Source organism: Oncorhynchus nerka, linkage group LG6 (genome assembly GCF_034236695.1).
Source record: "Oncorhynchus nerka isolate Pitt River linkage group LG6, Oner_Uvic_2.0, whole genome shotgun sequence".
In the NCBI taxonomy this organism is placed as follows: domain Eukaryota; kingdom Metazoa; phylum Chordata; class Actinopteri; order Salmoniformes; family Salmonidae; genus Oncorhynchus; species Oncorhynchus nerka.
The window spans coordinates 54596203-54619553 of record NC_088401.1 but is presented as its reverse complement, the minus strand read 5'-3'; the positions used below and the strand labels follow the sequence as shown (position 1 = coordinate 54619553).

Below are 23351 nucleotides of genomic sequence, written 5' to 3'. Positions count from 1 at the left end.
TAGCCAAGATAATCCATCAACCTGACAGGTGTGGCATAACAAGAACTTGATCAAACAGCACGACCCTTACATAGGTGTACATTGTGCTGGGGACAATAAAATGTGCAGTTGTAGTCACACAATACCACAGATGTCTCAAGTTATCAGGGAGCATGCAATTAGCATGCTGACTGCAGGAATATCCACCAGAGCTGTTTTTATTTTAACTAGGCCAGTCAGTTAAGAACAAATTCTTATTTACAATGACGGCCTACCCCGGCAAAACCCTAACGACGTTAGGCCAATTGTGTACCGCCCTATGGGATTCCCAATCACAGCTGTGACACAGCCTGGAATCGAACCCGGGTCTGTTGTGACGCCTCTAGCACTGAGATGCAGTGCCTTAGACCGCTGCGCCATTCAGAAGCCACAAGAGAATTGAATGTCGCCAGAGAATTGAATGTTGTTCAGAGACTTTTGCAGTATATCCAAATCGGCCTTACACCAGCCTGGGACCTCCACATCCAGCTTCTTCACCAATGGAATCGTCTGAGACCAGCAACTCGAACAGCTGATGAAACTGTAGGTTTGCACAACCAAAGAATTTCTGCACAAACTGTCAGAAACCGTCTCACGGAAGGTCCTCTGCATGCTCTTCATCCTCACCAGGGTCTTGACCTGACTGCATTTTGGTATCATAACTGACTTCAGTGGGAAAATGATCCCCTTCAATGGCCACTGGCACCCTGGAGAAGTTTGCCCTTCATTAATTAATCCCGGTTTTAACTTCACCGGGCAGATAGCGTACATAGCGTTGTGTGAGGGAGCAGTTTTTAATGTCAATGTGGTGAACAGAGTGCCCCATGGTGACAGTGGGGTTATGGTATGAGCAAACAAAAGCTACAGACAACGAACACAATTGCATTTTATCTATGCCAATTTTAATGCAGAGATAATGTGACAAGATCCTAAGGCCTATTGTTGTGCCATTCATCTGCCGCAATCACCTCATATTTCAACATAATAATGCACAGCCCCATGTTGCAAGGATCTGTACACAATTCCTGGAAGCTGAAAATGTCCCAGTTCTTCCATGTCCTGCATACTCAGACATGTCATCCATTGAGCATGTTTGGGATGCTCTGGATCGACGTGTATGATAGCGTGTTCCAGTTCCCACCAATATACAGCAACTTTGCAGTCACTGAAGAGGAGTGAGACAACATTCCACAGGTCACAATCAACTCTATGCAAAAGGTTCAGAGGTCTATTTCTTTCTTTAGAAAACACCATTAGTTTAGTCAGTATTGAGGATAAGCTTCAATTGACAAGGTATGTTGAACAGTATAAAAAAGCAGTTTGCAAGTTCTGGAAAGCTTTTGTAAGAGACGAGGCACAACAGTAAATAACAGTATCATCAGCATAAAAATGAAGTTGTGCATTTTGGAAATTTTTGTCTAAATCATTTATATAAATAGTGAATAAGAGAGGACCAAGTACAGAGCCTTGGGGCACTCCATTAAAGACAGACAATTTAACAGACATAAGCCCATCAAATTGAGTGCACTGAGTTCTATCAGACAGTTAGCAAACCATGCAACTGCATGCTCTGAAAGACCTACACTCGGCAATCTCTGGCTTAGTATTGCATGATCAACTGTATCAAAAGCCTTAAGAGAGATCAATAAAAAGTGAGACAGTGCTGTTTTTTGTCAAGGGCTTCAGTGATATCATTTAAACCTTCATGGCTGCTGTAATTGTGCTATGCTTCTTCTTGAAGCCCGATTGGTCCATTGATGAGATAGTTAGTTTTTATTTACTATTTTAGCTGTTCACTCACAAGGGTTTCAAGTAATTTCACTAGGGGTGACAGCTTTGAGATTAGAGGTCGACCGATTAATTGGAATGGCCAATTAATTAGGGCCGATTTCAAGTTTTCATAACAATTGGAAATCGGTATTTTTGGGCGCCGATTTGCCGATTATTAATATTATAATTTTTTTACACCTTTATTTAACTAGGCAAGTCAGTTAAGAACACATTCTTACTTTCAATGACGGCCTAGGAACGGTGGGTTAACTGCCTCGTTCAGGAGCAGAAAGACAGATTTTCACCTTGTCACCCCGGGAACCAATCTTGCAAACTTACAGTTAACTAGTCCAACGCAATAACGACCTGCCTCTCTCTCGTTGCACTCCACAAGGAGACTGCCTGTTACGCAAATGCAGTAAGCCAAGGTAAGTTGCTAGCTAGCATTAAACTTATCTTATAAAAAACATTCAATCATATTCACTAGTTAACTACACATGGTTGATGATATTACTAGATATTATCTAGCGTATCTTGTGTTGCATATCTAGCGTGTCCTATGTTGCATATATGACTGAACATACAAGTACCTAAATATCTGACTGAGCGGTGGTAGGCAGAAGCAGGCGCGTAAACATTCATTCAAACAGCACTTTCGTGCATTTTGCCAGCAGCTCTTCGTTGTGCGTCAAGCATTGCGCTTTTTATGACTTCAAGCCTATCAACCCCCGAGATGAGGCTGGTGTGACCGAAGTGAAATGGCTGGCTAGTTAGCGCGCGCTAATAGCGTTTCAAACTTCACTCGCTCGGAGCCTTGGGGTGGTTGTTTCCCTTGCTCTGCATGGGTTAAGCTTGGATGTGGTGGCTGTTGTCGTTGTGTTGCTGGTTCGAGCCCAGGGAGGAGCGAGGAGAGGGAAGGAAGCTATACTGTTACACTGGCAATACTAAAGTGCCTATAAGAACATCCAATAGTCAAAGGTTAATGAAATACAAATGGTATAGAGGGAAATAGTCCTATAATAACTACAACCTAAAACTTCTTAACTGGGAATATTGAAGACTCATGTTAAAAGGAACCACCAGCTTTCATATGTTCTCATGTTCTGAGCTTGGAACTGAAATGTTAGCTTTCTTACATAGCACATATTGCACTTCTACGTTCTTCTACAACACTTTGTTTATGCATGATAAAAAAACAAATTGAACATGTTTCATTATGTACTTGAGGCTAAATTGATTTTATTGATGTATTATATTAAGTTAAAATAAAAAAAAATTAATTATCATTATTATGTATTTATTATTATATATATATATTTTTTTTAAATATAAAATCGGCTGATTAATCGGTATCTTTTTTGGTCCTCCAATAATCAGCATCAGCGTTGAAAAATCATAATCGGTCGACCTCTATTTGAGATTGGCCTATAATTATTTAAAAGAGCATAAGCTGATGAATCTACTGATGTGAGTGATAATGACCAGCTTCTGGTGTATGTTAGATCTTACCACATAGAGAAGGAGGAATTCTGTGAAGACCTGTTAGGTGTAACTCCACTCAAGACACACAAGAGGAAAGGACATCTACATGGCCATAAAGGAGATACTGAGAAAGAGGGGGGGATAGATCTAAAACAGGTGATCTCTATCACCTCAGACGGGGCCCCTGCCATGACAGGAAGAGAAAGAGGAGCTGTGGCACAGCTGAAAGAGGACAACCCTGATCTCACAGCTTACCACTGCATCATTCAGTCTGTCCTGTTCGCCAATCTGTCAGAAGAGTATGCTGAAGTGATGAATACAATGATGAAACTCATTAACTTCCTCAGGGCATCCTCATCAACATCACCTGCTGAGAGAATTCCTGAAAGAAGTTGAGGCAAATGAAGTACTGCTGCACAACAACGTAAGATGGCTCAGTAAAGGCAGGGTGTTGGAACGCTTGTGGTCCATTCGAAAATAAATAACAGCTTTTGTAGTACAGCTCAGGAGTCAGAAGACAACACAGTTTCAACTTTTTTTGCAAGACGAGCAAAATTGATGTTGCTTTTTTGGTAGACATCACACCTTAATGAGCTCAACGTGAAACTATAGGGCAAGAACAATTCCGTTTGTGATTTGATGACATCTGTCAGCTCCTTCCAGAGAAAACAAGGAGACTGTGCACACTCCCCAAAAGTGCAGGAACAGATTCAGGGTGAGAGATGTTTCTCCTCATGTTGACTTCATAGATAAACTGATTGGAAACTTCAGAAAAATCGCTTTGACAGCTTCAGCCTTGGACAACAGCTCATTCTACTTGAGAATCCATTCCTCATCACAGATGGCAGGGGATTTTCAAAAGGAGGTGACAGACCTTCAAGTGGGCACATGCTGGATCTCTACAGATGGAACTGATTGATCTGCAAGCAAATGTTGCAGAGAGAGCACTTTCAACTAACTGATCATGCCGCTTTCTGTCTGCAGGCTGTGTCTGAGACTGGTGAGACCAGGGAAAATAAAGTAGCACTACACACCTTGACCATGTTTGGCAACACATACAGTTGTGAGTCTTTTCTCTCCACTATGAACATCATTAACAATAAGTACCATTCTAGACTCACCAATGAGCACCTACAGTTGAAGTTGGAAGTTTACATACATTTAGGTTGGAGTCATTAAAACTCGTTTTTCAACTGCAGTTTCTGCAAGTTGGTTAAGACGTCTACTTTGTGATGACAAGTAATTTTTCCAACAATTGTTTACAGACAGATTATTTCACTCCTAACTCACTGGATCACAATTCAAATGGGTCAGAAGTTTACATATACTAGTTGACTGTGCCTTTAACTTCTTATGGTATAGGGGACGCTTGCGTCCCACTTGGCCAAAAACCAGGGGAAATGCAGCGCGGCAAATTTCAAATAAATCGATATAAAAATCAAACTTTCATTAAATAACACATAAGATACTCAATTAAAGCTACACTTGTTATGAATCCAGCCAACATGTCAGATTTTAAAAAGGCTTTTCGGCGAAAGCATAAGAAGCTTTTATCTGATGATGAACAAAGAGGGTAGCATATTTCAACCCTGCAGGCGCTACAAAAAACGCAGAAATAAAATATAAAACATGCCTTACCTTTGACGAGCTTCTTTTGTTGGTACTCCAATATGTCCCAGAAACATAACAATTGGTCCTTTTGTTTGATTAATTCCTTCCATATATATGCAAAACGTCGATTTATTTGACCCGTTTGATCCAGAAAAAAACAGCTTCCAAAATGCGCAACGTCACTACAAAATATTTCAAAAGTTGCCTATAAACTTTGGCAAAATATTTCAAACTACTTTTGTAATATAACTTTCAGTATTTTTAAAATGTTAATAATCGATCAAATTGAAGACGGGTCTATCTGTGTTCAATACAGGAAGACAACAAACCAAGCTACTTTTCAAGTCTTGCGCAACTCTTAACAGTGTTACGCAGTTCCTAGGTGGCCCTACTTCTTCATTGCACAAATGAATAACCTCAACCAAATTCCAAAGACTGGTGACATCCAGTGGAAGCGGTAAGAACTGAAAACAAGTTCCTAAGAAATATTGTTTGCCAATGAGAACTCAGTGAACAGACAAAAAAAACGGTTAGTCCTCGGGGTTTTGCCTGCTACATAAGTTCTGTTATACTCACAGACATGATTCAAACAGTTTTAGAAACTTCAGTGTTTTACATCCAAATATATGAATCATATGCATATCTTATATTCTTGGCATGTGTAGCAGGAAGTTGAAAATTGGGCACGCAATTTATCCAAAAGTGAAAATGCTGCCCCCTATACCTTAAGTTAAACAGCTCGGGAAATTCCATAAAATGATGTCATGGCTTTAGAAGCTTCTGATATGCTACTCGACATCATTTGAGTCAATTGGAGGTGTACCTTTGGATGGATTTCAAAGCCTACCGTCAAACTCAGTGCCTCTTTGCTCGACATCATGGGAAAATCAAAACATCTCAGAAAAACAATTGTAGACCTCCACAAGTCTGGTTCATCCTTGGGAGCAATTTCCAAATGACAAAGGTAAATGTTGGGTTGTTATTTTACCTGAAATGCATGTTCCTTTTTTTTTTGCTGGATTTTTACCCATTGAGTCATACAAAATAGTTTGTTCTCTACTCCGACAACTAATCCACAGACAAAAGGGAAAACCTCATTCGTTTTTAGTTAGTTCATTGATTAAATTTATCCTTGTTAATTAATCTCTCTTTTTCTTCTGTGGATTTAGAGGTGAAATGGAAATGAATGAGGGTAAACTAACAGCGGTGGCAGGTGTGGTGAAGTTCTCGTAGTCTGTGACGGTAGGATTGACATTTTGAGAAAATGGACTCCTGCCTTTTGCTGATCCCCAATGGTGTTTCACGGTGGGTGAAAACAGAGTTGGGTGCTGTGGAATCAGTGAAGGTAACCGAAAGTGGTCTTGTGATAATTGCGTTTTGCTCTCAAAAGGGTGCCAGGGTGTGATAACTGGGGTAGCAGTAAATGTGAAAGTAGACCAACAGAAACGAAAGATGCCCAGTGTTTGTGATACTTGTCTTTTGGTGTGACGCGGAAAGGGTGGCATGAGTTGTGAAACAGAAGAGTTATTGTCTGTTCTTTTGAGTTTTGATGTTGAGTCTTTGCCTGACAAAGTGATGTTAGGATATTTCAGTTGTCCCGTGCAAGCTTTTGTCCCAAATCCATTACATTGTTACAGGTGTCAAGCTTATGGCATGTGGCTGCAGAGTGTAGGAGGGAGGTTCCTAGGTGTGAGAAGTGTGCAGAAGGGCATGAGACAAAGGAATGTGTAGTATTGGGGGAAAGAAGCAGTATGTGTGGCTGGGGATCAGAAATGTCCGGTGCGAGAGGTTTAACAGGGTCAGTAGTGCAGAGGGTGTCGTATACTGAGGCAATGAAGAAAGTATAGGAAGTTGGGTCAAGGGGAGGGATCCTGAGAGGATTCGTATGAGTAGTAGATCTGTGCCAGTACAGAGGGATATGGCAATGAGTGAGTGATATATGCTTGTGTAAGATTGGCTTTTAGCGTTCACAGCAACGGTTCTCAACTGTCCGCAGGGATGGAACATAAGTTGCAGAAAATAGAGGTTGTGGTGGCAGCTGCATAGAAGTATTTGGGTGTACAAGATTTGACACCAGATGAGTTACAGGGTGTGTTGAGTGGTGGTGTTCCGTCCTTCCAGGCCGTTGGCCTGAGGTAGGACTAAATAGATTTAAATTGTGGAGTAGTGTGGAATAGGGTGGTGGGTTTATAATGAGTGTAGGGTATTTGTTTATTTTCCCCCCTCCCTTCCATGCAAAGTATAAGATATTTATACCTCTGTCTAGTTGAAGGTAATGCAACATTTATTGGACACCAACTGACATTAATCCTCATTGAAGAAGAACTGGATTGAGTTTGGACCTCATTCATCTTTCAATCGCGTCAAGCTTCGAAAATAGAACCAAGTTCTATTTTAGGACCGTGGCTAAGCAGTCGCCCGTTGACGCACAAGCAGTTTGGATGAAATGACAGAACACGTGTACATTTATTGTGCAACACTCGCCCATGCAACGCTGGCAGCCTGGTCAGCATGTTAGGTAGCTAGCGTCTATGAATGGGATAGCTAGCTACTCACCAATGCATTTGTGGACCACTGTCAACTGAAACACTGTGGCCCTGCAATTCCATGGACTGCACAAGACACCAACCATAGTGTTATGTTCCCCAGCAAGAAAAACAAATAATGTTGTTCAAACAGAAGGGGGTACTAATCACGTCACTGACAACAACCAAAATGAAATAGGTAGGCTTTTAGGAGAGGATCTGAAAAGACACTATGGGTTGTCCTCGGAAAGTTCACTAGCAACAACAACAACTGGAACCTAAAAGACACCCACCATGAGTGCCCACTACATTTTCCCAAGAACAGGCAAACAAAATTAAAACCCACACCAAACTTAAAGACAGGAAGCAAACCAAAATGTGTAGCAAAAACAAAAAAACAGGGAAGATCAGACAAAGGAATGTTTTTCTAGAAAATCAAATAGGGAGTGCCAAATAAAAGGTGTTGATCCTCCACACCTGGGTCAGCACTGGTGAAACACCTTCCCACTAACGAGATGGCAACCAGCACACACTGACAAAAGAGGTGACATGAATCGGTGCGGTGCGCCTTATGTGATCAAGTCATAAATGGAAAAACCAAAGCCTGTAACACCTTCCCCCTTAAGACAAACATATATTCTATATTTTTGTTGGACAAGTTCTCATCACCAACAGAAAACAACAACTTCCATTGCACAACATAACCAACTTAAATGCGTCACTACTTAAACGCGTTGCATTCAATATAAAAATGGCATCTACTGTCTTTCAACAATTAAATACAAGACAAAACAGGCCCCCACCCCCCACTTTTCTTGCTGCCTAAAACTCACGTACTCTTCTATAACAACCAAATGGTCCTTAACACAGACATGCCTGATTTCAAGGGACAAAACGCCTGTAATATCCATAGTAACTTTCCACTAGGGATTTTCCTCAGTAGAATGGCTTCAGGGAAATGAGTGATAGCGCACATGATTGTCCAAAACAACTGGTTACCACTCCTTGCTTTGGGCAAAGGACCAACACAAGCCAACATAAACCTGCTGAAAGGTTCATCAAAAGCAGGAATAGGCTGCAAAGGTGCAACCAGTACAGCTTGGTTGGCAAACAGGATTTACAGTAAGCCACAACATCCTATTTCAGACCAGAAGAAGTTATGCAAGATCCGGTCCATACATCTTGTTGACCCCAAGATGGCCTGCCATACTACCATCATGACCAAACCTCAGTATCTCTTGTCGAAGCGTAACTATAACAACAATTTAAGATACACTGGGCCAATCGTCTTGCCCAGAAGTGGCGAGAGAACGTAATTTCCTCAGTAGAACACCATCTCTGTCAAAGTAACCTACATGAACTTCATCAAATCCTCCTCTGGACGTATCTCAGCAAAGAGGGGAGAGGGGAACATCTTTGTTCTGCAATCAGCTGCTTTCTAGACATCTAAGTATCAACTGTAAGGACCCTCTTCCTTCAGCGGTCCTATAAACTCGCTCAAATGTGGGTTTTTCAAAGGAGAGGTCAACTCAGGAGGTTTAGCAAAATCAGGATCACCCATAAATGCCTCAGACAGATGGACCATGGTGGGAACGCTGACATCCTCAACACTAGACTTGCTCTCGGTGACCTTCTTAGCATATCTTTTAGTGACGTACTGATGTGACTTTTTTGGCCGATACCGATATTTTCCTTGCCAAAAAAAAAACAGATACCGATAAACAATTAAAAAATGTGCGGCCTTTTAAGCATTCTAGTACAGTTACTAGGCTTCACTACAGTCCCTGGTTCGAATCCAGGCAAAATCACATCTGGGAGTCCCGTAGGGCGGCGCACAATTGGCCCAGTGTTTTTGGCATATTCAGGTTGTTCGACTGCAACTGCTGGTGTTGCTAGCTTTCCATTATCCTGGCTTTAATGGATTTTGCCTTTGAGTTGTCTCGCTGAAATGTTTTTACTCTTTCAAATGACTGCTCGATCCACACAGCAGACATTGTGGGCTAAGTTGGGAATGCTGCGTTGCATGTGTAGTGCAAAATTTTACATGGCGTCATTACATCATGTTACGTTATATAGGTATGCACGTCAGCTTTCACATCGGCTTTAAACTAGACATCAGCCGATAGCGATGTTGGCATTTTTAGCTAATATCATCCGATTTCGATATGTTCACCGATATATTGTGCATCCCTATTATTTTTCTAATAACCCATTAGGTACCTCTAATCTGGGTTCCTTACAAAATGACAGGATATGGCACGACCTTCCCTCCAGCCAAATTGTTTCCCAAAATGAATGAGACCCCCTTCACCAGGAGTCTAGGCCTCACTCCAACGACAACAGAACCAGAAATAAAATCAACCCATCTCCACGCCTTGTACTTACACACTGTAACCAGTTGCTGAAGTGTCAGACTAAGGCAAAACACCCTCCAAAATGAAGGACTGGGCTGCCCCAGTGTCTCTCAGTATCTTCACTGGCTGCTTAACAGCATCACCACTCTACAAACACACAAAGCCTTCTGAAACAACGGGTTCATGCATATCTTTATTTAACTAGGCAATTCAGTTAAGACCAAATACTTATTTACAATGACGGCATACAAAAAAGCATCCTGCGGGGACGGGGGCCTGGGATTAAAATAAATAAATACAATATAAATATAGGACAAAACACACATCACAACAAGCGAGACAACACAACACTAAATCACATTGATCCAAAATCTTGTTGAGGAGATATCCCAATCAGAGACTTAATGGGCTGGAGTGCTCCCACAAAAATAAACAGCTTTTTCCCCTTCTAATTTTTCTGCTTCAATTTAGTACACAGAGACAGTGTGCCCTTTCTCACGGCAGTAATGACAAACCTGTTTTCTGCCGATCTTTATCTTTGGGCACTGTAGAAATGGACTGAATCTCTGGATTGCTTTTTGTGTAGTGATAACTACTTGGTGCTACGTTTGTGGTAGTTTTACAGATAACTTTTTGTGCTCCTTTGCACCCCAGTATCTCTACTTGCACATTCATCTTCTGCACATCTATCACTCCCATGTTTATTTGCTAAATTGTAATGATTTCGCCACTACGGCCTATTTATTACCTCCCTAAGCTTACTTCATTTGCACACACTGTATATAGACTTTTCTATTGTGTTATTGACTGTACTACGTTTGTTTATTCCATGTGTAACTCTGTGTTGTTGTTTGTGTCGCACTGCTTTGCTTTATCTTGGCCAGGTCGCAGTTGTAAATGAGAACTTGTGGGAATGTCTTATGTCCGTCCTACATGTAGTGTTGGTACATGGAATATTCCTCCACTGCATATATCATAAATTGCTATTGCAAATAGAAGTATTATGTTCAACAACTGACATTTTCAGATATTTTTACAATTCATTCTCTATTGTCATAGAATTGGTGGGCACTGTCATCTTTGTGATATGATTTTCTTTAAGCACGTACTGATGAAACGGTCACTTAATATTTTTTTCTTAAAGTCTACAAACGCTCTACATTTATTCACTCTGTGACAGGGTTGGATCCTATATGCTACTTTTATTATTGTCCTGTAAATGGTTCAGTGCCTATAATTTAGGCTGTGTGTGTGTGTGTGTGTAGAATGGGGCATAAAGGAAATGACCTCTACTACTAAATTACTACTAGATTATAGAGATAAGGAAAACAGCATACAAATTTGGCTTGTGTATTCATTTGCCTATAACTAATCAGAATTCCATTATTTTTATATAAAAAAAGAGAATACTTCTAAATGAGAAGATTCTGCCATGGAAAAGACGACTGGGCGGACGGACATAAAGTGGAAAGGAGGGGAAATAACTCACACCATGCAGCAGGACCCCTTCAGCTGTGGGGTCTTTGTAATGCAGGTTTGATAGTTATATTTTCAATAATGAATGGTTAACTGTTATGTGACAATTAGGTCAAAACTCTATTTTATTTTCTGGTGTAGATGGCCAAGGAAGTTGCACAAAACTTCCCCAACATCCCCTCCCAAATTGATATGGAATCTTCAAAAACACATGGAGCAACTGAAAAGAAATGGCTGAGGATATACTACAAATGTCTGGTATGTAATTTATGATACAACACAATGGATGGCTAATTCGTCATACTACATTGATATTTCAAATCAAATCAAATATTTTTATTTATAAAGTGTTACGCTTTGTTTTGTTTTAGATTGAATGTTATGCCTGCCAACGGTGGTTCCATGTGCTGTAACTAGCAATGAAGACAAAACAGTTCAACAAAGTAAAGAACACAAACTGGAAGTGCAGTCAGTTGTTGTTGAAAATGTATGCTATACCCCATCCACACTGAAGAGGCTCTGAAATGTACATCAACCAGGGATAAAGAGAAAGTTAACACTGAAATGTTTCATACTTATTTGAAGTAAAGTGTCTGTTGACATGTTGGATAAGATTAAAGGTCTACAATTTGTTTAATTTGTCAATGTTATATTTGTATTCACTGATTTACTGGCTGCCATTACTGTGGTTGCATGTTCAGTATATGTATTGACCAACAAACCCACTGCAGCCTACCTCACTAACTCACTCTCCATCCCTGCTTTGGACAATTAATAGCATGATTCTCGTACTTTTCCCTTTATGGTTGATATTAACGACGAAAATAGATATTATCTGTCTGTCTCCTATTGTGTACCGCTGTTAAATACCGTGGAAAAATAAAAAAACAGGGAAAATAAGTACTAAGAACTACCAATTATTATAGATAAATATTAAAGAAAAGGGTAAACATTGGACTGAACCCCCTAATTGTCAAACACATTTTAATGTACAACAATATAGAAGAGACATAACTAGAGGTTATGCAATATGGGTGTATATCCACTGAACGCTTCTTAGGTGTGTAATTGACATGACCAAGGAGCTATTGAAATTTAAAACTATGAAAAATGTATGTTAAACCACGTGATTTTACAGTACACAAACAACTGTGTGCAATATAGACGGGTACATTCTGCACCATGTTTGAAGTCAGTAGGTCACATGACCAAGGAACTATTGAAATTTTACATTTGGAAAAATCCATGTAAAAATGTGTGAGATGAAAATTGCCTAACCAAAGGATGTGCAGTGTAGGCCCACTGAGTGGACATTCTGAACCTTGTTTTAAGTCTCTAGGTCGCATGACCAAGGAGCTATTGAAATGTTACATTTTGAACAAATCTTGAGATGAAAATGGACTAACTAAAGGGTGTGCAATATAGAAGGGTAGGTCACATGACCAAGGAGCTATTGGAATTAAAACATGTAAATAAATACATTCAAAATAGTGCGAGATGCAAATCGACAAAAAAATAAGTGTGCAATGTGTGTCTATGCCATCGGGTTAGCTAGAACCAGTTGTGAAAGTTTTAGGAGTATTGGTTAAATAACTATTGAAATTTGAAAATGTGATTTGTCACAATGTTGACGGTCCCTAGCTGCTGTTGGTGGACGTAAGGAAACCTACAGGCGAATATCCAACCTGAATTTTTTTTTTTTTAACTCTGTAACAACGGGAACCTAATAAGAAACCCGCCATGAGCGCCCACTAAATGTGCCTACTATCAGACAAACAAAATTAAAGCCCACACCAAACTTAAAGACGGGAAGCAAACCAAAAAGTGGAGCAAAACGAAAAACAGGGCAGACAAATTAATGTTTTTCTAGAAATCAAATAGGGAGAGAAAGACCTTCCCACTAACGAGATGTCAACGAGGTGACACGGATCAGTGGCCCCTCCCTATGTGCTAAAGTCCAACATCAAAACATAAATGGAAAAACCAAAGCCTGCAACAAAAGGAAGATGAATAACGTGGGAAATACTGATTTGAGCATTATTGCAGACACTCATACAACATTTAGATAATAACGTTACCCTTCGCAAAGTTAGTGTCAGCTCGTGCTTGCTACTTTGCGGAATAGGAAATAACGTTAGCTAGCAATCACACGATTGAAACAAGCTAGCGAAATAAATCTACACATTAGAGATGACGAAATAGGACAAACGTAGCTAGCAGACACTTCAATGTAAGTAACACATTGTAATTTGTACCATACCTATCCGTTATTCAATGTCCAAAGCAGAAGCACCTTCACGTTGTAACTAATTCTCAGGGCGCAGCCATCTTGGATTAACCAGTCATACTGGTGAGCACGCCACCTACTGTGTTGGAGGGAAACAGGAATCGCGTTCATCTTCTTCTTCGATGAGGTTTAATGGCGGTTGGCATCCATATGCATTACCACCACCTACTAGACTGAAGTACAAGTCCCTTGTACTTTGCTTGAAAAAAAAATCTATAAACAAATACCCTACCATCTAACACTACACTCACAAATATAAAATAAAAATCACATCACCTTACTCCACTACTTAAATCTATTTAGTCCTACCTCAGGTCAACAACCTGAAGGGATGGAACACCATCACTTAACACACCCTGTAACTCTTCTGACTTCAAGTCTCACACACCCAAATAACTCTCTGCAGCTTCCACCACAACCTCAATTCTCTGTGACTTACGTTCCATCCCTGCAGTACAGTTGATAACCATTGCTATTAATGCTAAAAATCCAATCTTACTGAAACAAATCACTTATTGGCATATACCATATACAGATCTACTACTCACACCACTCCTCTCAGGATCCCTTCCCTTTACCCATCTCCCTCTACTTTCTTCACTGCCTCAGCATATGAAAACGTATGCACTACTCTAACCCTGGAAACCTCAACCTGCCTCTCTCGCACTTCACATTTCTGATTCCCAGCCCCATGGGCACCCCTACAATTAACACATACCACTACTTTCCCTAATGTTACATATTCCTTTGTCTCATGCCCTTCTGCACATTCAGCAGAGTAAAGGAGCACTAAACACAACAATACTCTAAGGCCTATGGTATTTTCTTTCAAATAAAGAAGCTGTTTAAGACAGAAGTATTTATACTATTTTCAGATACTTTCTTCTCATTCAAAACAACACTGACTGGCTTGAACAGAGTAGCTAGATCAATATTACTATTTCGATGATACCCAAATATTTTACTTGGGTATCATCATTAGGCATAGCATTAAAGGTGCAGTGCAGTTAACAATGTGATTTCCATTTTTTTTAAATGACATTTCCACACTATGAGGTCGAAATAACACTCTGGAATTTGTAACATTTTGATAATGCTCTTTTAGTGTAAGAGTTTTTCGATGAAAATGTTTATAATTCAGCCAGTTCAGGTGAGATGGAGTTTTTGGTCCACAGCATGACATCACAATATGATCTGATTATTCAGACCAATAACCAGTCATCTTTTATTTGCATATGTATCCTCCTTCTTTGATGGGGTAAGCATGATTGGTTTTATAGCAGTGGTTCCCAACCTGGGGTACTTGTGCTATCCACAGGAAGTACTCAGGAAAACTCATGAGTGACCATAGGCCTACTGGTAACATGAACATGAGGGGGTACTTTGTGGGTTCTCCAGACAGAGCAAATGTAATGTGATTTGGGGTACAGTAACCAAAAAAGGTTGTGAATCACTTCTCTAGAGCAGGGCTTCCCAAACTTGGTCCTGTGGCCCCCCCTGGGTGCACATTTGGGCTTTTGCCCTAGCACTACTCCTCTACATAAATAGTTAATGCTTGATTATGAGTTGGTTATTTGAATCAGCTGTGTAGTGTTTGGGCAAAAAACAAAACTTTCACAGATAAGAGTTTGGAAAACCATGGTCTAGACAATTATATCCGCCAATCAGGGCTGTGTATGTAAATATATTTAAAGTTAATAAGAACGTTATTTTCATGCACATACAGTGATTTAAAAAAGACTGCATGTGGGCTTTAAAGAAACTGTTCAGTGAAATCTGACTTTTATAAGTTTATAATCTGTTAACTCATACCCAAATAAAGTTGTTGACTCATCCTATACTCATGTGGCCAAAGCACTTCGAATCCACATCTCAGACAGTTTAAAAATACTTGCCATTTACTCAGAGGATGATGTTATCCTCCTGAAGAGGATGACCTGGCCAATCAGCCGTCTACATGGGTTAATATTTCTATCAACCGGTATACGCCCACACCATTCTGTTGATGGGGTATGCACACAGTATTCCAACAAAGAAAGGCTGCCTTCTAATATTCTTACATTTTTGTGAACGGAAACAATTTCACTCATATTCTAAGGTTCTATTTCATAGACATCTGGAAATGCTAAACAGTTACTTTAATGATCAATTTTTTTTTGTGAACATGCTCAACATAGAGAAACTCATTAAAACTCATTAATCCCATATGGTAGGACTGGAAGAATCAGAAGACAGAATATACCTACCACACAATCTAAAGCATACCAGGCATATGTCTGAGGCTGTGTTAACACAAGCAGCCCAATTCTGACTTTTTTCTCTCCATGATTTGGTCTTACGACCAATCATATCACATCAGCTCTTTTTCAGAGCTGATCTGATTGGTCAAAGGCCAATTGGTAAAAAAAAAAAAAGAATTGGGCTTGCTGTGTAAACGTAGCCAAAGAAGCAAGGAAAATCTAATATATATATATAAAATAGCTTTATTAACAAGGCACTTAATTTTCACATTCAGTGTCTTGCAAGCTTTCTTTTAGAAGGCAGGTGTGTGTGTAATTACTGGAAATTCTCAAAACCCAATAACAAAATATTAACAACTTTCCTCAAAAGCTTCTTATTTAACACATTCCCCCCCCCATCAACTATGAAAGTGCTCAAAACCCTTTACGTCAAAACTTCAACATTTTATTCAAAGTGCTCTGTGTGTCCCTACCAGTGAAATCAAAGTACATTTATGCCCCCTCTGAGATTGACAATGGAGTACATCGTTACCATCTCGATAGCAAATGTTTCTATTTTCTACACCGGTAGAGGATGTTTTAACTTGAATAACCTCACATTAGTGTGCTGATATTGCCAAATACATAACACGTCAACATATGATACATTTTAAATAATAGGCATGATTCACAGCATGTTTAATGTATGAGGTAAAATATACTTCTCTGGAAATGTATCATAAGATTTCTTTATTATAATACTCCCACCAAGTGTAGACTTAAATGGGACTGTTAAGGCATGACAACCAATCAAATAAATTGTTTAATTTTCTAAAACATCAGAACTACAGTTAATTTAAAAGCATGACCTGTGAACATCTTAAAATGAGTTAGTTGGCGTTGACTTTCTGCAGGGTTATGGCACTCACATTAAGGGCATCCTCACCCGGCAGAAGCTCTCTCAAAAGGAAAGAAAGCAGCATCTATTGAAATGAAGCAAAAGGACTGAGTCAATGTTTCTACCCAACTGTACAAGTCTAGACATATTTTTATGACATTTGACAAACATCAAATATACAGAGCGAGCGCTGCAACATTAATGAAGACATTGACATCTCTTCCAGTGCTCGCCACAGAAACTCAAGAGGCTAAACACTCACATAGACCAGCTTCTTGTTTTCTTCACAGTCCTGGAAGAGCTTAAACACGGTCTCCATATCAGTCTTCTTCAAGATTAAATAGTTTGAATCTATAGTAGAGAATATGATGTTAGTGAACTGGGACAATTCCCACATCTCAGTCTTAGAATGAAAATCATAACTCTAGCAGCTGTGTTGATGAGAGTGAAAAACAGTGTATATCCTGTACATCTGGCATTGATGAGGTGCTGAGCTCGGTCTTTGGTCTCGTTTTTTTCCTGACTGTTGCGGTGGGGTTTAGGGCTGGTCACCACTGGCGAGCCCTCAGGCCACTGTTTGTCACATAGGTTATCGATATAGGAGGCCATCTGGGCATCCGTTGGGTTCATCTTATTCAAGAAGCTTTTCACTTTCCTAGAGGAGATTATAAAAAGTAATGCTGGGATTCTCAAAAGGCCAAATGTAGATCATCTTATTACACTGTCACTATGACGAACCAGGACTGCAGTGGAAAATGGGAGAATATTTCACCTCTTACTTTTTCAATATCGGCATGACGGGTTTCAGAATCGCATCAAATATGTTCAGGAGGATGGAATTACCTGGAGGGAAAAGTAGGGCGCTGATTATTACACACTACTACAGGTGACTGATTAAAATATAAAACATCCAAAATTACAATTTCAAACAAATTAGGAAAAGAAAACTAACCAGATATTGCTTTCAACAAATCAAAAATGGCTTTGGTTGCTTCCATTTGCTCCCAGCTGGATTGGTTCTTTTTCAAACACTGCGAGTCTTCTAATTTTGACTGACTCCCCATGTCCTTTCCTCTACTCCTGTGGATCCCTCCTGACATTTTGAAAGTGAGTTTATCCTTTTTATTTGACTTTCCAACTAAATAACACCATGACGGACTGTCAGTGAGGTCATATTGCGAGCCTCCATTTTGACTGAAATGTCGCGGCCTACAGACAGAGTCGGTCTGGTCTTCAAGGTTGTCTGATTTTGTTTGGGCCAGACACTCCTCTGATCTGGATAGTTCTTTGTTGATCATCTTCAGGTGAGAAGTTACAGGGTTCTCCGATTCCTCTTTTTTGTCCTCGGTTTTGCCTGCATTAACCAAACAGTCTGATTTCTCTACTGGCACCATCGCTTTACCTCTGCAGCACTCAATGGGACTTGGTTCTGAAGGAGAACCATCCCTTGTATCACCAATGTTTTCATTCAGCTTCTCAGTTGCAGTTGAGTCTGCATTCTCAGTTGTGTTGGAATCATCTGATTTGGTCCCTCTTTGAAGAGTGTTGTGCTTGTCCTGAAAAATGCAATGTGCATTGCAATACCTTTACAAATACGGACAGACTGCTTAAGATTCACAGCTGCTGTGATTTCTTAATGCACCAGCAGAGGGCATTATTTGTCATTTGTGGTGACCCATTATGATACAAGATGATCTTGAAGGCCTTGCTCAACATGTAATTAAAATGCCTACCTCATCTTCCTCTTGCCCTGGAGACAGGAAGTAGGCCAGGCCGCTGAGGAGACCCCACACTCCCCCCACATGCTCCTCTTCACTCAGCAGCTTGTCCAGAGGACACAGAAACTGAAACACTGGCTGAGTGTGGCCCATCAGAGCATCAGAGACCAGCTCCTGGAGAGGGCATGGAGATTAAGACATGCATTTTTTATTATACCATGTGCATTTCTGCTTGTGTCTGAAGTGTGCCAGTGTACCTGTAAGAAGACCTTGAGGGACGTTTTGGTCTCTCTAAAATCCTCGCTGTTACACTCAGTGCTTGCCTCTAACACGGATAGGGAGGGTAAATTAGCAGAGTCCTACAAAACAAAAAACACAAACCATGAAAGATATTTAAGAATGATGTGTGACATAACTATATGATATGGCTCTATAGAGGATGCAAAAGAGACTACTGTCAAAAGAGGGTGCACTCAGACTATTAGAACCTGCAATGCTTTTATCTAATTGTACAACATCCATAAAATGTCAGAGATGAAATTAAACAGTGCAGTATCTGATGCATTCCAAACTTTTACAGCAGTCTGTTTTGACACTGTTTTTTTTGTGGGGGGGATTGCAACAATACAATCTCTCTCTTCATCCATCTCTAACCTGCCATAGGTTGCGGAAATGGATGATGTCCGTCTGGGTCTTCTTTACATCCCAGTGAAGGTTCTCAGGGTTATCCCTCTCTTCTAGGTGAACTGTAAAACACATCTCCTCGTTTTCCCTCTCCATCTGCAGACAGTAACATCTTACTTTACACACCATTCTGGCGCAATCATTATTAGACCACAGAACAACCAAGGACATGTCTTCACAAAACTCACTTTCATATTCAGCAGTAGTTGCATTCCAGTGACTTGTGTGTGATTTGTGACTCACATGAGGGACGCTGACAGCCCAGTGGCCAACACGCCACATCTCATATGACAGCTTGAATTCCATCATTTCTTCTTGTACGCTGGTCAAGTAGCTCTCCAGATCACCATCCTCCTGGTGAACCAAACCAATTACAAAACCTAATGTCAGCCGTGTTACGTTTCAACCTCAGAGGGCATCCAGAAATAAGGCTTTCATGTTTACCTTCTATTGGATAGATGGCAAAACATGTACTGTCTGTAAGATATCAAATAAAATGGATAAAATCTACAACATTTACTATGAAAAAGATTAGAGCAGAGTGAATAGTGAAGTTGTGACTGCAGACCTGCTCTATCTGGTACAGTGTCCTTACGCTATCGGGGTCCTGCTGGCTCTGGATGGAGCTCTCCCGGCTACTACCTTCACTTTCCTTTGACGGACAATCCTGGATAGACTTGGCTCTGACCACCAGCACCTGCTCCTTTTTCTTCATCTTCTTCCTTTTATCTTTCTTCGATTTCATCTTGTCAAGGATTTTAGACCAGCCTTCCTTCAATTTGTTGGCTGGAAAAACAACACATATCCAATTAGCTAAGTGTCCACATTTCCGTGGCCTTTACTGTGTCACAGGTTGACTGCAAACTGCAAGAACCTTAAGGCACAGGGGAAACAAAAACAAACATAAAAAATTAAAACATCACAGCACAAACAGAAATTGGACACAAACTAAATTAACTTTATTTTGGTCCATTGACTGTTGTTTGTGCCAAACAAAGTGTTTCAATTTAGCCTAGTTATTGTTCCAAATAAACACACCCACACCTTTCTTTTTGGACTTGCCGTCACCGGTTTGAGCATTCTCGGTTTCTTCCAGTGTTCTAAAATGGCAACCAAACAAAATCAGAGCACAATTTATTTATTGGTGTTGTCGGCACATCACCCTAACAACACTGAAGCGTGTCTACCAAAGAAAAAAAAGAGAAGCAGCCTGGTAAGAAAAGGGTCACTCACGCGTCACTGGTCTGGCTCTCCAGGGCGGCTGGAGAGGCCCCGTCAGAGTTAGACTCACACAGCTCTTCCACAGAGCTCTTGGGGGTCACTCCATCCAGCTGACTCACCACCAGCTGGTTGAGGTTGTCTGGGTCTGATAGCCACCGCACCAGCAGGTCCAGCACTTAGGGCATGGATGACAAAGTCAATGTGAAGGGCTATACAGAGTAAACTATTATGGTAGGACAAAGCCATGTTCAATATACATAGGGGGAAAAAACACACACTTAGTCTCAGAATTACTGTGACACTTTCCACTGGTTTCACTGTTATACTAATGGACACCTCCAGTATCCACCATTGTCCATGTCTCCCGGGCAACAAAAAAAGGGATACATTTCAAGGCTCATTTAATCCAATAAAAGTTACAGATGCAGAATATAGAAGTTAATATTTTATCTACAACAGTGAAATTCCGTACAATTACATTTATGGCTTAGTAATGGTTCAACTCATTTCACTGACTCCTGTGATCAGAGCCACTGAAGGCCACCAACCATTATCAGTACGTTTCCATGATAACACACGGTTTTAGCTTTCCTCTAAGGAGAGCCCTTATTTTAGTTGTAGCACAGTATGTGCAGTACCTCTATCCATGATGGAATGATAATGTTTGATGCTAATTTATTCTCGTTTTCAAAAGTTTAGCAATGAGAGAAAACTGAGGCACTGATAGGCTTATGTTGTGGGGTTTACCTTTTAAGGCAACAATCTCATTTAAGGCACAGTGGCTGACTGCCAGTCCCCATAGAGACTGAGGGAAAAGGTTTCGCACCAGTGCTTCAGAGAACACTCTTAGAACTTCAACCTCCTCTCCCCTAGAGCTGAACAATGGTTCTCTGAGACAAAAAGAGACAAACAGACAGAGACAAAGTCAATAAAAATAGCCTTTTTGGACTAATGACAGAGTATTACTATGTAGATAAATTACATTAGGACAGAGTATTACAAACGTATTAGCAATAAATTCTATCATCTAAATACAGGTCATTGTTCCAACATGTGAAAACATACATAGTTCCCTAGCTTGGTCACATGAAATCTATCAAAAACATGCATTACACCCAATAAAAAAGTTTGAATTTCAGAACTATGATTGATAATGATTTATCCTAAACATTCAAATATACATAAACCAATTCAACAGTATAGGCAAGTGATATAGCTGGAGAACGGCAACTTAATACCTATTCTACAAGTGACTTCAGGAGAGCCGCATTACCTATCAGACTGTTTGGCACTATGGAGGTGCTGGGTCAGGATGCGAATGCAGCCCACACTTGCTGAGCAGACATCAAAGTCTTTGCCTCTGCTGATGACTTGATCAATGACTTGGTCAAACTCCCTCCACAGCACCCCGTGCAGGAGCTGACTGTCACAGGGCTCAGGGACGCAGTACCAGGGTAGGACTAGCTGGGCGTAGGCACACTCAAACACTGAGAACACACATTCAAAATCAACCCAAAAGCAAAACAGCTGCGTTGGACAAAAATAACTTACATTTAAAAGAGCCCTGAGTATTGTAAGCAATAAGCTAGGCTACTTATTGTACTTACATATTGTGCAGTTTGAAGTGAGCGGTGTTCATTTTAGCAGGATTGTCAAAACAACTTCCTGACAGAAAACAGTCCAAACCTGACTGAGTATGCCTTATACAAACAACGTTGTTCCATTTCCTCTTTCATGCACAACCACAACTTGGTAAAACCTCCACTTCCCATATTCCAAAGCATAGCACATTGAAAAGGGTGTAGAATGTCTATTCCCCCAACATTTTTGATACCCAAGCCCCTCCCAGATCATTTAGCATCAGATGTCTGCAGCCGCATTTGCTGTCCTACTCAACTGTCGCAGAATACAGACCTACATTTGGCTGACCATATATCACTAAAACAAAAGGCAGAATCTCGGCACAAAATGTTTCCGTTATGTGTCCTTGTCTTGTTACTAACCGATCTTAAGAACAGACACTTCTTTACAAATCTTTCATCCTGGAAGAAAGCCTGACAGGATGATTTACAAAAACTTTCTACATTATAATGGCAAAATTCTGTAAGGTCCTCAGCTCATACTGAGCACAACTACACACCTTGCTGAAGAGACCTCTTCACATGGGGAAACTGTGTCTCCTGTGATGCTTTAGCTTTAGTGCTTGTTGTATCAGTCACACCACAACCTAAATGTTCATCCTTTAGTGTTTCCTGTAAAACAATTCAGAAAGGATTAGTGTTTTGACATCATTCATTCCTTACCTTGTAGATTAAACCAAGTAGAAAGATGGCACAAGTCCAGTCCCTATAGCATGTGTACACAGAAAGAAACCAGCTAAACTACAAAGAGTAATGTGCATGGAAGGTAGAGCTTCACTTTTGTGTATGGCTACAACATGAGAGACACCATTATTTCTCGGTTGTTGTCATTAGCACTCCTTTCATTGCCAATGTGTATATTCAACTCTCACCTTATTTTCCGTCCACTTGCAAAAATACGGGCATTTTTCCACCAGCTTTATAGGACATGAGGAAGTCCATGTCAAGAGCACGTCATTAAAATTTTATGTCATAAGTTTAGTGTCACTTGACACCACAACTAAGTTACTAGACAACAGTAATCGTTCATGGTCTAACGATTTGTAATAGATCACAGACTGACAATCCGTTGAAATATTTAAATGTTTGTTGGTATTAATGACATGATTCATAAGCTTGTTTCATTGTGTCATTTTATAAACAGAAGTAACGTGCATGGCTCACGCCATGTTACATTGATTCTCGTGACCAGCGTTACATTGTTGCGATGATGATTTCTAAGACAAACGAAAAATAACAACTGCAAATAGTCAATCGTATGAAATGTATATAACGGTTTTAATTACCTGAAATGAGTTGTCTTCAGCCACATCGTATGTTTGAGTGCCGCTTTCCCGCCCGGTCTTTATGAAGAAATTAGGGGTTGATGGCCAAAATAGTAAACACAAAACTATTTGAGCCACAACCTGTCCGCAGTCCGAGAAATACCAAACAAGCCCAATAATCAT

General features: G+C 40.2%; 2 protein-coding genes across 3 annotated transcripts in view; both read right to left on the bottom strand.

Annotated features, from left to right (window-relative positions):
• Nucleotides 1-13605, bottom strand: part of mrpl11 (mitochondrial ribosomal protein L11) — a 63071-nt gene extending 49466 nt beyond the window's left edge. For both annotated transcript variants that reach the window (XM_029662006.2, XM_029662007.2), the window contains exon 1: nucleotides 13497-13605. The gene's annotated coding sequence lies outside the window, so the exon portion shown is untranslated. The remainder of the gene's footprint in view (nucleotides 1-13496) is intronic.
• A 2383-nt stretch (nucleotides 13606-15988) lies between these two features.
• On the bottom strand, nucleotides 15989-22868 carry LOC115130654 (uncharacterized). The gene is made up of 16 exons (XM_029662004.2): nucleotides 22776-22868; nucleotides 22404-22515; nucleotides 21537-21750; nucleotides 21011-21153; nucleotides 20276-20438; nucleotides 20087-20142; nucleotides 19611-19828; nucleotides 19286-19396; nucleotides 19013-19138; nucleotides 18616-18717; nucleotides 18374-18532; nucleotides 17593-18196; nucleotides 17420-17483; nucleotides 17111-17295; nucleotides 16903-16991; nucleotides 15989-16725 (listed from the first exon to the last, which is right to left on the bottom strand). The coding sequence occupies exons 7-16, from the start codon at nucleotides 19785-19787 to the stop codon at nucleotides 16633-16635; spliced, it is 1710 nt and encodes a 569-aa protein (XP_029517864.1). The 5' UTR covers nucleotides 19788-19828; nucleotides 20087-20142; nucleotides 20276-20438; nucleotides 21011-21153; nucleotides 21537-21750; nucleotides 22404-22515; nucleotides 22776-22868; the 3' UTR covers nucleotides 15989-16632.
• Nucleotides 22869-23351: the final 483 nt, after the last annotated feature.